Genomic DNA, 15,407 nt, shown 5'->3' with positions numbered 1-15,407 from the left:
TTCACTTCACTCCTGGCCTTTAATGTTCTTCTGGTGCAGCCCGCAGTCGTAGCACTCCATCAAACTCCACCCCCCTCCACTTCTAATTTCATGCACTGCATAAACATCTGTGTATACTTTAATTTTTTTCTCCCACGATTTATATCCTGTATGTCTGAAATATAATGTGAATCCGCTGGCAGTTAGCATGAATCACCTTAAAGTTCTGTGAGGTGAAAACGCATCCAGCAGTTACGGGTGTTTAACTCGCTTGTCAGCTTTTAGTTGAAGATGTGCGCTGAGATAGATTGTGGCAAAAAAAATTGCACGCTTTCAGAGTTTTTGCACATTTGGGGATAATTATAAGTTCTCAGTAAGCTAAAATCGGAGCAGTAAATTTCAAAGTAGATGAAGTTGATGTTTTTGCTTCGGAGGATAATTATAATTGAAGAATTTTTGCTTTATTAAAAACTGCGACTTAACCTCTAAATGTAAAGAATCCACTTATGCAGACATGTAAACAGCGCCATGCAACAGTCATGCCAAACTGTATCGTATTATGAGTTAATGACACTTCAGCCAGCAATCCATTGATCCACCTATGAACAATCACTTGATGAAAGTAGGGACAAGAAACTCCCTTTTTCTCAGGAAGAGACCTCTAGCAGGCAGCTGTTTGGCCTTTAAAAAAAAAAAAAAAAAAAAAAAAAAAAAAAAAAAAAAACAGAATTATTTTTTCACTCAGACACCCTGAAATCATTGGCTAATAATTTGTAAAAATTTGTTAATTTATTATTTTTAACTACATAAATAATACAATTCTGTAATAGTTACATTCTGATTATATAACAAGCTATTAATGATTAATAAATGTTGCCATTACTTTCCTAATTTTCTTAGCTCACCTATAAAACCACAGATTCAGTCAACCCTGATCTGAACAGCCTTCCCCAGCCTAATGTGAACCTAGACTACAAACAAAACCAAACAATGAGTAAGACAGGAAATGATGTTTAACCATCTATAAACACAAACTATTAAGTAGCAAATAATATTGTCATTTCGTGGTTTGTTAAAAGTAGAAAAACTGATGTAAATCTGTGTTGCAATGGTTATTGTAGACATGCCAGTAATCAGATTATGTATGGGTCTCAGTAAGAAACTTAGTTAAACATTTTACTAATAACTAATAGCAGTAATAACTTGGCGGATTGTAATAATAACTAGACTAATGTAGGGGGTCCAAAATGAATGTAATGTACTTGTCTGCCAAACTAAGTGAAAAATCAAGAATGAATTGGTCCTGGAGAGATACAAAGGTAACTACCAATTTATCGTTTATTACCAATGTTTATTATAAAATGTTAGACTTTTTTCTTTTACATACAGAGAAACTACAGCTCAAATGGGTCAGCCCCGTTTGGAGAAAAATAATCTGTCACGTCTCGGTGTCCAATTTTCTCTTGGACTTCCTCTGCTAGAAAAACCTTGTGATGCAAGTAGAGTTATAAAAAAAGAACTGAGCCATTCAGCCAATAACAGATGATATCATGTACTCTGATGCTTTGCGGTGTTCAGTCCCAGGTCGTGGGTGTTGTGTTGTGCTCTCTGAAGCGAGGATGACAGGCTCAGACTGTGGCTGATTTGATCAGATGTCAGCAGCCAGCACTTTCACCTGATCTACCAGCTGGGTGTAAACGTGAGCAGATGGGCCAGCCGACTGAGCCGCTGTCCCAATCCTCATATTACAATGCTGTTGCTGCTCCCCTCCGGAGTCCAGTCAATGGCCAAAGACTCCTATTCAAGCACCGTGGCTCCTTCTACAAAGCCGGTTATCTTGATTTGTAAATGAGCTGGATTGTTTAAGTGCTAATCCTCCAGATGAGATTGAGGTGATGTCTTACTCATTTTGATTCCTTTCCCTAGGTGGCGCTCTTGTTTTTTTTTAGCCTGTCCTCTAATTATCGACACTGACAAACTCCACTGTTTGCTTATATTAGATGTACATTTGGCAATTAACAACAAGCCGAGCCGCAGTCAGATTAACATAAAGAGTAATGTTCTGATAGGTAAACATGTGCTGCTCCGTTCTGTCTGCTATGTTTACAAGCGTTAATACTCCTCCTCCTCTTAAGCAATTAGCTGAAATATGACTAATTAGAGGTTATACATATGCAAACATCCAGTCCAATCCAGTCGGGCCCCCGCCCACAAACAGCAGTGGTGGCATTCACACAGACAACAAGCCATGAAGGAGAGACGGAGCGTTTTCGCCAGTGCCATTCACAATTATGAGCGCGGAGCAATTGTGTCTTATTAGCAGTGGTGGCGAGACTAAACTTTACCGGGCAGGGGTCCTCAGGGAGGGGGAAGTAAGAGGAAGGTGGTGGCGGTGGCGATGGAGGTGGGGGCGGAGGTAGCGAAGCAGCTGTTGCTGTTTGTTTATGCAACTCAGCAACATACGAGCGGTGGGGTCCCTCTCCGGCGCTTGGCGGGGCCTCGACTCTCCCTGCTTGATCTTTGAAGGTTGGGGCTGTTTGAACAATTCCTCCCAGTCCTCCCAGTGTCCTGCGCGCCACCATCTGTCTCCCCAGGAATGTGGGTAGAGTCAGCACACACCCCAGCATTTGTCAAGGCTGAACTGGGAGGAGGGAGTCGCTCTGCTTTTCCCCCTAGCAAGCTCAGAGAAAATGTGTCTCTCTCTCTTTTTTTCTTTTATCCATATTTACTAACCATTTAACATCCCTACCTCCCACTTGGAATTAATTGTTTTGTGAGTGACGAGCCAGGTTTACACACCCCGTGTTGTTGTTGCTGAGTATTATTATATTTTGATTTTTCTTTCCCTTTTTTTAAGAGAGGAAGGCTCTGTTTGAATTGCAAATGTGATGGATTGCAACTGATGTTTACCTTTTTTTTGAACAGCAAAATCAAGGCCGGGCCCATGTGCTGGCTTCTTTATCCCAAGATTATTAAAGAGACATTTGAGGGTTTTTTGTTTTTGTTTTTTTTTGGGGGGGGACCTAATTACTGCAACACATTTGCAGAGGGGAGGAAAGAAAAATAAGTGAAATTCAGAGATGGTGTGAATACAGGTATGCTGGCGAGAGAGAGCTCACAGATGATTCTGAATACATTTTGGACTGATTAGACCCCAAATTAATGAAAAGTAGATCACATCGGCACCTCTAATGAAGGAGAAACGCTCTAAAAAAAGACTCTTTTCATTTATTCTATTTTCTGGGCTGCCAAATTCTAAAGGCAGGCCTCCTTTGGCTGTGCAGCCAGGAAATTAAAAGGTATGTGATTCTCTCTGTTATCGCCGCCGCTGCCTGTAGTTGCTCAATGGAGGTGGGAGTAGAAAGCCAAGATGCTTCGTTTGCGACAGGAGCCATTTGGCTTGTAGCGTGAACTGAACTCTTACCCCCTCCATGTTTGTACATTTTTCTTTTTTTTAAATCTCTTTCTCTCTCTCTCGCTCTTTTTTTTTCTCTCTCTCACAGCACCAACTGCTCAACCAAGCGGCCGGCAACCGCAAGTTCAAATGCACCGAGTGCGGCAAGGCCTTCAAATACAAGCACCATCTGAAGGAACACCTCCGGATTCATAGCGGTGAGTTGCAGGAAGAACGCTGCCCTGCTCTTTGAAAGTTTGTGGCGAGACGAGGTTGGGATATAAAGTAAATACTCTTCAGTTTTAAAGAACGACAACGCCACCCTGGGAATTTCACCCAGAGAATACTGGAAATGACACTAAATCACCAAAAAGGCACTTAGGTTCGCTATACTCAATCCAGAGACGAGGTTCAATAATAAACAAATTGACAATTTATTGGTAATTATTTAAAACACCGAATAAAAACATAATCATAAATATTCAAATACAAATATGCTTAAAAAGGTATTCAGAGCTGAGGCTTACCAGTGGAGGGGCAGGGATGCCACACACAACTAAAGAAAGAAAACACACCAAAACACAAGTGCAACACACTATCACACACTCACACTAATAAACTAGACAAGGCAGGTGTGTACACTCAAGGGATCCCACCACCAAGGCACCCTAGTCTCCTCCACATCGGCACTCCGCATCTGAATAAAAGAAACAAAGAAAATGTTTAATATATTACAACAAACTAATGTGTAGCACCGGGGGATAACCCAACTGCAGGACCACACTGGTGATCTACAGCTAGAAAAAGGGCCTCCCACCAGTGGTGTAACAGAAAATCCAAACTACAAATCAAAAAGCAATAAAACAACATACAATCTGAATAAAGCTCTAAAATCTGGAGCAAACGGAATCGCCGTACTGCTCCAACTTGCCGTCCACACGACGATAAGTTAACAGTCAATCAATATGCACGCCAGCTGACTCCGATAACCGGCATGCATATGGCCGTTGTCCACGCCGACGTCCACTGTAAAAGCTGACAGCAGCAGGGAAAGAATTCTCACAACGGGAACAGACGGTAAAAGCACAGCAAGGCAAAACAGCAGCACTTCAGTTCGCGTAGCTTGGCGCAAAACTAAGGCCCACACTTCCTGCGAAACATAATAAATAATTACTATAAAAGAACAATAGAAGGCAGAGAGCGTAACAAAAGTTGATTACGTACCAAGTAAGCCGGGTCACAGAACGTAAGCAGAATAGCTCAGAGGAGGCTTCTATAGCTACGACCAGCCGCGATGGAGGCTTCAGAAGAATAACCCGCAAATGATCTCCACCACACCGATGGGAAGTCAGGTGACCAAAAAGGAGATCACAGGCAAGCGACGCAGAGACACTCAAATGGCCACTATTTATACCAGCGCCCCCTAATGGGCCAGGCTGAAAGTGGGTTGGACCGAAGGATAACATTCATCCTGCCACATTCTCATAACGGTGATTTAAGGATCCACAGATATTCCTTTTGGTTTATTTTGGACACTCGTCGGCTGTTAATGGACACTGAAGTCCTCGGGGTGTGCAATATTTGCTTATGTGTGTGAAGCTTTTAAATTGAATTGAATTTATTTGTTTACTTGTTGCAAACTTTCCTTTTTATCAGCCTTAAACAAAGACTATTTTGTTGCAGAGTTCAGATGTGCACATTAAACTTACTTCAAAACTTCATGTACTGTGGAGCTGTTATTCTGGTAATACAAGCATGAAACAAATAGTATCCTTACCTAGGAAGCCCTATTGCTCAACTATAATTTATTATTTTATATAATTTAATTTAATTTTAATGCAGTTTTTTCAGATTATATTGACTTTAGGTTCAAAGCAAAACATGAAGAATTAAATAACTTTTACATTTTCTTAACAGTGCCCCAACTCTTAAGGAATTTGTTTTTTCAATTAATTCCTACAGTTTATTGGATGGGAGCCTTTTTCCCTACAAATAAAATCAAATAAAAATAATTTCATGTCCATCACACTTGTTTGAACATGCTTAAAATGTCCAAAACAAAAGTAGTCAGTGAGGTTTCCATGCCTTTGTGTTTAGTGTCTTTGTGTGCTCACTGAGCTGAGCAGAAAATGTTAAAGCTAATAAATGTTAAAGAATGGTTTACTTTCACTCAAAACATGTAAGTACAAAAAAAGAGCAAAGATCTCTAAACCAATTCAGTTTGGCAGAAAATAAAGAAAACGCAGACACTATACTGGAAGATTACCGGCTCTAGCGCATATCGCACATCTTGGCACAATTCAGTTAATTTCAATTCTGTTTTATTTACATAGCACCAGTTCACAGCAACAGCCACCTCAAGGCATTTTATATTGTAAAGTATAGACCGTAAAATAATATGAGAGAAAAAGCAAAATTGCATGACCCCCCTTTGAGCCAATTGGTTGTTTACTGGTCTTGGCTAACCATCTATATTTCTTGTTTCAGGTGAAAAACCTTATGAGTGCCCCAACTGCAAGAAGCGCTTCTCTCACTCGGGCTCCTACAGTTCCCACATCAGCAGCAAAAAGTGTATTGGCTTGATTGCAGTCAATGGCAGGATGCGCAGCAACATGAAGACAGGCTCCTCCCCTACCTCTGCCTCCGCCTCCCCCACTAACACTGCCATCACCCAGCTGCGACAAAAGCTTGAGAACGGAAAGCCACTCAGCCTCGCCGAGCACAACAACCACCTGAACATCAAGACGGAGCCGCTGGACTTCGACTACAAGCTGATGATGGCTTCTCATGGATTTGCCGCTCCTGGGCCTTTCATGAATGGAGGAGTGGGGGGAAACAGCCCACTTGGGATCCACCACAGCTCGGCCCAGAGCCCCTTGCAGCATCTTGGGATGGCCGGACTTGAAGCGCAGCTCCTGAGCTACCCGGGTCCACTGGGGAATAACCTGAGCGAAGTACAGAAGGTTCTCCAGATCGTGGACAACACTGTGTGCAGGCAGAAAATGGACTGCAAGCCAGAAGAGCTCTCCAAGCTCAAAGCCCACATGAAGGAGCTGGGATCCCAGATAGAGGAGCAGAAACAAGCGCTGACAACGGCTCAGGTCGGTCTTCCACTTGTCAATCACAACGGCGCCACCAAAAGCATCATCGACTACACATTAGAAAAAGTGAACGAAGCCAAAGCCTGCCTCCAGAGCTTGACTACAGACTCAAAGAGACAGATTAGCAATATCAAACGAGAGAAACCCAACCACATGCTTGAAGGAGGTGTGGATGAGAAGGTGCAGGAAAACAACATGTTTACACCTTACGCTTGCCAATACTGCAAAGAAACCTTCCCCGGGCCAATACCTTTGCATCAGCACGAACGCTACCTGTGTAAAATGAACGAGGAGATCAAAGCTGTGCTGCAGCCCAGTGAGAATTTGATGCCCAATAAACCAGGGATATTCATGGAGAAGAACACTCACTTACCCTCCTCCGTGTTGTCTGAGAAGGTACTCACTGGGCCTCTTAACCCTTACAGGGACCACATGTCTGTGTTGAAGGCATACTCTGCCATGAACATGGAGCCCAACTCGGAGGAGCTGCTCAAGATTTCCATAGCGGTCGGTCTTCCTCAGGAATTTGTCAAGGAGTGGTTTGAGCAGCGAAAGATGTACGAGTACGGCACTAACAGGACCCCACCACTAGAGCACAGGAACAACATGGATATGGTTGTCGGAACAAATAACCACCACACTCCACCAAAAGACTCTTTGGCAGCTAGGTCGCCACTGTCTCTAATCAAGCCTACTGACCGCATCACATCACCCTCCATAGCAGAGCTCCATAACAACGTGAACAACTGTGACAACTCGCTCAGACATTTGAAAAACCACCAGTTCAGCGGCAGCCAAACCAAACCCACAGGTGAAAAGTTGGACCACTCCCGCAGCAACACCCCTTCCCCGCTAAATCTGTCCTCCACTTCTTCCAAAAACTCTCACAGCAGCTCCTACACTCCAAACAGCTTGACTTCAGAAGACCTGCAGGCTGAGCCGCTGGACCTGTCTCTGCCGAGACTCATGAAGGAACCCAAGCATGCACTGACTGTCAAAAGCAGACCTAAAGTCAACAGTATTACCATTGACCATAACAGCATCCCTTCTCCCCGAGAGCACTTCGAAGAGCCTTTGAACTTGGCCTATCTCAAAAAGGATTTCTCAGGCTCTACCAACAATGGAAACTTAGAAAAAAGCACTAGCCCCATCTTCGGCATTAACCCGTTTGCGGCCAAACCCTTGTACACGTCGCTTCCACCTCAGAGCGCTTTCCCACCCGCCACATTCATGCCCCCGATGCAGGCCAGCATACCAGGTCTTAGGCCCTATCCGGGCATGGATCAAATGGGCTTCCTACCACACATGGCCTACACTTATGCAGCAGGGGCAGCTACCCTTGCCGAGATGCAGCAGAGGAGAAAGTACCAGCGGAAACCAGGTTTCCAGGTAAATAAGCCACCTGTGGTTTTGTGAAAGCCCCAGGCTCACTCAGATTCTCTGAAATGATCTGAACTCATTTCTGTACTAATTAAAAAACCACTCAGGAGTTAGGAGAGTGAAACGCTCACCTGAGGTAGACTGAACTGGCATAGGCGATGGAGATAAACAGCTGTGACACAACCCCGGGGTGGAAAAAGTGAGGCGTCATTAGTGGGAGGAAAGGAGGGCCTGTGCAGCCTGTGTTCAGCTGTTTTAGCAGTAATATCATTCAGTGATGAAAAAGAAAAAGCTTTGAGGATTGCTTCTACTTCCTTGACTTCATTTTAACTGGATTATCTCATCCCGTCTTAATGAGCCTCCAGCCCTTCTACCAGAGTTTCATTTGCAGATTTATGAATGTTAGTGGTGTTTTAATTTTTACCCTCAAAAAAACACTGGCACAAAATATCAAACAGCATCAGGTTAAAATATATGACAGGACCCATATTGGCCCTAAAGTTTAATCTCGTTAAAGCTCTAATTGTTACCACTCTGCACAGTAAATTTTACCCGCTGGAGTACATTAATGCTCTCGACTCCAGTCCTCCTCCAGAGCTGGCCTGAACTCACATATTTTGTTATTAAATATGGGTGAAAGGCCTTTGTAAAAATGACAAAGGTGAGCCCCGGAGCTGTGCACTTCTCTGAAATTTCCCATTGCAACTTTGCTGCATTTTAAAGAGAGCCAAAGCCAAAATGAGCTTCTACATGTGGATTAATAATGCACAGTCTCCATGTTCATTACCAGTGAATGCTGAAGGCTGTTTAACATAGAGGGAGCCATTTTGATGAAAAAAAGTATTAATAATGTTTCCTATTCTAAGTTATTAAATTAGATTTTAAAAATACAGCTACAGGCGTTTAGTTCAAATTGATTGCAGAGTGATAGTGGTCCCTTCTTAAAACACAGTGCAGTGCTGTCCCCACATTATCACACACATATTCATTAAGGAAAGCTTCAGTGGCTCAATATTGGCCATTAAGGTGCACCTTCTGATTTTAATCATTATATGAGTTTGCAATGTCAAGAATGGCTCACTGTGCCTCCTCTAATGTTATAATATTGTTCTCCATCAATTCATATTTAAGACTAATCTTCATCATAAAAGAGAATTTTAAAGGAATGTGCAGAATTAACGCTCGTGTACAAAATTAGACCACACTGAATACACCATTATAGCGGTGTTTCATAATGAGGAGACTGTCAGTTATAGATGGGTGATATTACTGCAGAGCTGAAAGTTTTATAAGAAATAAACGCCGGTATGTGCTGGTAATCAAAAATGCATGAGAACATGTAGCGTTGTGTGATTGTTTGGGAGGAACGCTTCAGTGTAATGATCCTATGTGGACAAATGGTGTCTGGCTAGATATTTTTATGATCTTTCACCAGCTATTGTTTAAAGAAAAGAGGATATTCACGACTAAATAACTTCCTTTTTTTGCGTTGATCTTCTGGACTTTCCTTTAAAATTTAACAGTTAGTTTAGAAATTAGCATGCTATCAGTAACTTTATATTAATGTAATATGAAGCAGTTATGACCTAAACTCACAAAAATCAGCTAATAATGTAAATCAATGTAATTTAAAATAATATAAGTATCAAGTATGAGCTTTTCCACCAACGTAGATTGAGCTACAAAGTGTTTGTAGTTTTGCTAAATGACACTCTCAAAGCATACTAATTAGCTAACAAACACTTAGCTGTTAATATAGCAATTAGCATGACACCTAATTGCTAACTTTTTGTCAAACTTCATACAATTTTTCAAGATATATCATAGCAAACCTAAATATAAGAAATTGCAACTAAAATTATAAACATTAGCTTTCTCTCAAATTAGTATTAGGAGTTAATAAACCGGCACATGAACACAGGCACCTTATTTTTCCTTAATTTAGTTATAATTAACTGTCACCTTAAAAGATTATATAGCTTGAAAATGTAACTACTAGTACAAGGTTGTTTTTCTAGCAAGACAAAGTTAGCAGGAAAAATAAACTTTAGCATTTCTAACATACATATTCTAAAAAAATAAACAACTAATAAACTTTTTTCACATTTAAAAAAGTATACACTGCTTATAAAGAGCTTATAGGTTTTATAGCTTTATAGATAAAATAAACTCCACTTTTCATTAAAACCAGATAGTGGGTTAACAAATATTAGCTTTTTTGCTACAGCGGCTTAAGGTAAATACCCTTCTAAAGGGGTTAAAAACTCCCAGCAGCTCAGAAAATATTTATTGTGTTTGCTAAAAAAAAATTTGTCACACCTTTTGAGATTATAACACGAACGCTCTTTGAGCAATGTGTAGCATTTTGATATTTACTCTTAATTTACAGTTAGCTTAGCAATTTACACTTCAGAAAAGGGTGTCTTCTGGTTAAACATAACTATAAATAAATAAATTTTTGTTTGAGTCACATTAAGAACATAAACTCATAATTTAAGTAAAAATTTAAAGGGATTACATGTGGAATAATGTCAGCAACAGATATTAGCAACATTTACATGAAGCTAGCTTAAGCTAGAGTCATGTTATTTGCCACACACACAGTGACCACCTCACTGTTTTCTCACTTTTAAAAGAATATACAACATCTCATCATCACACTAAATTCATTATTGTGTTATCCTTTCTCCCTTTTTTTTGTTTGTGATTTTTTTTCTTTTTAGGGGGACCTGCTCGACGGTACACCAGATTACATGTCAGGGCTGGACGACATGACAGACCCCGACTCCTGTCTGTCGCGGAAGAAGATTAAGAAGACCGAAAGTGGTATGTACGCGTGTGACTTGTGCGACAAAACATTCCAGAAGAGCAGTTCCCTTCTAAGACACAAATATGAACACACAGGTATATACTGTTCTAGACCCTTATTTTAAACCCCATGCTTTTTTTATGTTTTAAATGTTTGTGTTGCCAAATCCTATCAGTATGAATATATTTTAATATATATAAATATTTTTTTATGTTATCCCCCTTTTCCCTCCTTCTTTCCTTCTCTGTTTAACCCTTAAGTTGTATATATGTAAACCCACACCTAACTTGCTTCTTCATTGACAGGGTTGAAATCCAGCGAATGAGTAAAGGCTTTGTGTGTTCTTTTTCTGTAATTTTGCAGGTATAGGCAGGATTGTACCATTTATTTCCCAATCATGTCTTCCTGTATGAACCACTTTGCTATCTTTAAAGACACACATCAATTCACCTAGATATGTAAAGCCAGCAAAAGGCCCCCTAATGCCTTTATCGGCCCTATTATTGACGATAGATCACATCAGCGGAGTAGTGCTTAGAAGCTTCAGAGCACCGATAACAAGTCTTTCATTATAGTTATTATACAGAGATCCTCTTTCACCAAGTTGCATCATTTATTTTATCCACTATCTGTAGAGAAGCGCTCTGTGCTTTACGCAGCCTTCGTGTTATCTGGTTGGACATAAAAGGGAGGGAGGCTCCACCGTCAGATCTCCTCTTCATTTAAAAGAGAAAATATGGGGTGGGGCGCGGGGATGCGTTATCTCCACTCCTGATGCGTCGCTGTGTGTTTTTAACAATATCGTGCCAGATGTTGGACCTGGAGTGCAGTTTCGGAGCTGTCAGAGGGGGGAGTCATGTGATTTGTGCGAGGCAGGAAGCCATATTTCCACACGTGGTGAGCAGCAGTTAGGGAAATGCCAAAATTAGAGGCTTCTTTGTAGCTTTTTAAAAAGAATCCAGGTATATTTTAGGTGAAGGAGTGTGGGGAAAAAGTGCCATTTAGCCAGCCATAAAACATCTCACCCTGCACTCTTGGACAGCTCGGGTTTCTCATTTTGAGCCTTGGCATCTGAGCCGCGCCGTCATATTTGGTAGGGAAAGAGCTCCAGCTCAAAACCTAATATAGTCCCAGGCCTCGCCATGAACTCGAATTGCAATTGGAGATGAGCAGGGTTACCCCTCGGAGCCTTCCCCGCCCCACAGCCCCATCTCGGGTTTGTTTACCCCTTTGTCGCCTTCTCTGTTTGTTTGCTTTTGCAGTAGTTTATTTATGTTGCATTCATCAGTGTGGCACGCAGGGCCTAAAATAAGTAGTTGCGGTTGAGTTTCTTCATGCTTCAACCACAGGAGGGGAATTTCCATAATGTAGGCCTGTGAATGCGAGCACGCTTTTCTCATCGTGCTCCCAATTTGAATAAACAAATAGCCCAAAGTCGTAAGTTGGATTTAATGCTCGGTGATGTCATTTTTACTCCATGCCATCCAGTTCATCAGAGTTTTTCCTCAATATTTTGCTTTGATTCTGACTTGTGTGTGTGTGTGTGTGTGTGTGTTTGATTTGCTGTGGCTGCAGGACGCCTCTCACGTCCCTTTCGTTTTTTCTCTGCTTTGTGTCTCCGCAGGCAAGAGGCCGCACCAGTGCCAGATCTGCAAGAAAGCCTTCAAACACAAACACCATCTCATCGAGCACTCCAGACTGCACTCGGGGGAGAAACCTTACCAATGCGACAAGTGCGGGAAGAGGTTCTCGCACTCGGGCTCATACTCGCAGCACATGAACCACCGCTACTCCTACTGCAAGCGTGAGGCCGAGGAGCGGGAGGCCGCAGAGAGGGAGGCCCGCGAGAAGGGCCACCTGGAGCCCACCGAGCTGCTGATGAGCAGGGCGTACTTGCAGGGCATGACTCCTCAGGGTTACCCAGAGCTGGCGGAGCGAGAGGCTATTCTGAGGCATGACGTGGTGAACGGAGGGATCAGAGATGCAGGGCGAAAGGAAGTGGATGGAACGTACGCAAAGATTGGACGGAGGGACGACGAGTTTGAGGAGGAGGAGGAGGAGAGCAAGAGCATGGACACGGACCCGGACACGTTGAGGGACGAGGAGGAGAACGGAGAGCACTCGATGGACGATAGCTCGCTGGACGGCAAAACGGAAACCAAATCGGATCACGAGGACGCGATGGAGGATGGCGTGTAATCGGCGGTGACACTTCAGAAGCTTCCCATCTTTAGAAGTTTAAAAAAAGAAAAACTAATGAAAAAAAAAAACAAAAGAAAAGAAAAGAAAAAAAGTTTTTAAGTTTCTCTCTTTTCGGTTCAAGTATTCTTACCTGCTCGGTTTAAAACGCCGTGTTTTAAGCTGTACGTGCACGTGCCTGAAGCTTCCGGGAAGCTTGACGGACTCCTCAACGTGGACTCAAATATCAATCCGGAAGAGGAGGAGGAGGAAGAAGGAGGCATTGAAGGGGGAAGGGGGAGGCTTGGGTTTGTGAAATAAGCTGCATTATGCAAACCGAACAATGAATAAATGAATACATTTCAAAAAATGTACAGTACTAAGGCCTAAAAATATGTGTGGTGCTAACCTCCTCAAATAAAAACCCCTGTGTTCCATAGTATTTATAGCACAACTAGTGACTTGTACAAATTGCACTCCGCTTCTATAATCATGAACAAAAATAATAAAAAGTATTGCCTATGTATATATTTATACAGTGTTGGAAAAAGAGCAGTAGTATCTGCACTACTACAGTCCTTCAGTATTACCTTTGTTATCACCAACCTACCTACGGTGTCGTCTTTAGTTTTCATCTCCAGCCACACTGTTTTAGGCCTCTTGAATCAAATGAAGGAATTAAAATTCAAAGACTGTGTGAAGGAGCTTTCCCCCCCCGTTTATTTTTTTGTTTGTTTCTTTATTATTTTTTTTAAAAGAGACCTTCATTTTAAGGGAAAATACAGTTTTACGGACAGATGTTGTTTTTTGGGGAGGGTCAAAAAAAAAATGAAGGACGAAGCCTTTGTAAGGTGTTTTTGATAAGAAAAAAGAAGCCTTATATGCAAACCTTTTAACCTGTGTGTTTTCTGCAAGTGCCACCCTCGTATTGTGTAAAAGGAAGGTTACTTTTTTTCACCAGCTTCAGTATTGATGAAATGGTTCACCGTTGTTCTTTGAAGCACCCGTGTCAGTATTATAGGCAGCAGTTCCTTAGTTTACATTATGTTGTGCAATGTTTTCTCACCTCTTTTCTTTGTCAGTATTACACCAAACCATTTTTTCTTCTTTTTTTTTTGAAAACAACAAATTGCATTTCATTTATTTGTAGGTTGAAAAGAAAACATTATTTATGTGGCCCATTTTATATTTCCTAATTTTATTTATTTCATACTGTTGTGTACAGTACTATAGTTCTTCAATATATAGATATATTTTAGTAAAAAGGAACATGGTGTCGATCATAGGGGCAAATTTTACGTAAAGAGAGCATTTATTGTGTTTTGAAACATTGTGAAATGCGAAGTTTAATCTTATTTTATTTTTATTTTTTTTTCCTTTATTTTCCAGCTACTGGAAAATTCCAAATTTGGGAACTTTTATACAATTGTGAAAACACTGTATTTTCGACTGAAAAATTCCACTTTCTTCATCTTTGTTTCTTTTTTTAAGCTAAAAAAAATGAAGAGGGACTGTTAAATACTATGTATGATATCATGACTGAAGAAGAATCTTTCCTGAAATGTCTTTGTAAAAGTATTATTGAATTCTTAATTTGTAATTTCTCTTGAAAATGACCCTGCTCGAATAAAAGTAGCCAAATTACAGAGTACCAAACCCTCGGGGCTTCGTGTTTGTTCACAAACGGTGAGGTGTGCTTGGCTTCGTCACAATGAACTCTTTCTTTTCAGATGGATTAAAGTCAACTGAGCCCGGCCCTCCTGCTGATTATCACTATTTTAAGATGAGAAAACAACATAAATGCCACGACCAAAGTTTTAAACAATAAAGCCAAAAATATTCTGTATTAGTTTCTTAGTAAATCACATTAAATGACTAAAACTTGGATTCCAGTCACTGGAATGTGTGAATGTGAATCAATCTGCCAATGAAAATAGTCTCATCCTGTTTTTACTGAATTTGCTGAAATGTGCTGTGTCCAGCTGTTCTGGAAGTGTTCTTTTACAGGTTAAAAAATGCTGTACATATAAAACAAATTATTAATTTAGACAAGAAAACACAAAGTGAAGCTTTTTAAAACCTCTAAAAAATATTAAAATCATATTTGGAAGCTTTTCTTTTGAAACAAATGACATTTTAACGCTTTAATTAAAGCATCTTGAGCAAATTGCTGTAAGCAGATAACATACTTATGTAGCTGTCAGCAGGTTTAAGAATCAAAATGATTTGCTTTGTTTCACTGAGTTACTCCCGCTGATTGGAGGACCAAATGTACACCAGAGCAAACCTACGACTACTACTTACTTAAAGGCTGGTTTAAGGCAAGAAAACACAAGGCGAAGACACATTTAAAGGTTTTTAAAGCATATTTGAAGCTTTTATTTTGACGCATGACAATTTTGATAAACTCCTTGTTGTTTCACTGAATTGATCCGACTAACTGAAGGATCTAACATGCACCGATCCAACTTATCCCTGATAATTCTAAATAAATACACCACCTCCGCTTAATAACTGATTAAAAGCTACTACAAGAAAACTCAAGACACATTTAAAGGATTTAAAA

General features: G+C 40.9%; 1 protein-coding gene across 6 annotated transcripts in view; it reads left to right on the top strand.

Annotated features, from left to right (window-relative positions):
- The window catches only part of zeb2b (zinc finger E-box binding homeobox 2b), a 98,505-nt gene extending 85,229 nt beyond the window's left edge, over positions 1-13,276 (top strand). For 4 of the 6 annotated variants that reach the window (XM_026158576.1, XM_026158573.1, XM_026158574.1 and 1 more), the window contains exons 7-10: positions 3,483-3,591; positions 5,861-7,863; positions 10,578-10,758; positions 12,288-13,276. In XM_026158576.1, coding sequence (XP_026014361.1) covers positions 3,483-3,591; positions 5,861-7,863; positions 10,578-10,758; positions 12,288-12,862 — 2,868 coding nt within the window. In that variant the 3' untranslated portion in view covers positions 12,863-13,276. The remainder of the gene's footprint in view (positions 1-3,482; positions 3,592-5,860; positions 7,864-10,577; positions 10,759-12,287) is intronic. The other 2 variants (XM_026158578.1, XM_026158577.1) reach the window with 1 other exon arrangement.
- Positions 13,277-15,407: the final 2,131 nt, after the last annotated feature.

The sequence above is a fragment of the Astatotilapia calliptera genome, chromosome 23, assembly GCF_900246225.1.
Source record: "Astatotilapia calliptera chromosome 23, fAstCal1.2, whole genome shotgun sequence".
Lineage (NCBI taxonomy): Eukaryota > Metazoa > Chordata > Actinopteri > Cichliformes > Cichlidae > Astatotilapia > Astatotilapia calliptera.
Note: the sequence above shows the minus strand (reverse complement) of the source record. Positions and strands in the feature narration are given on the sequence as shown.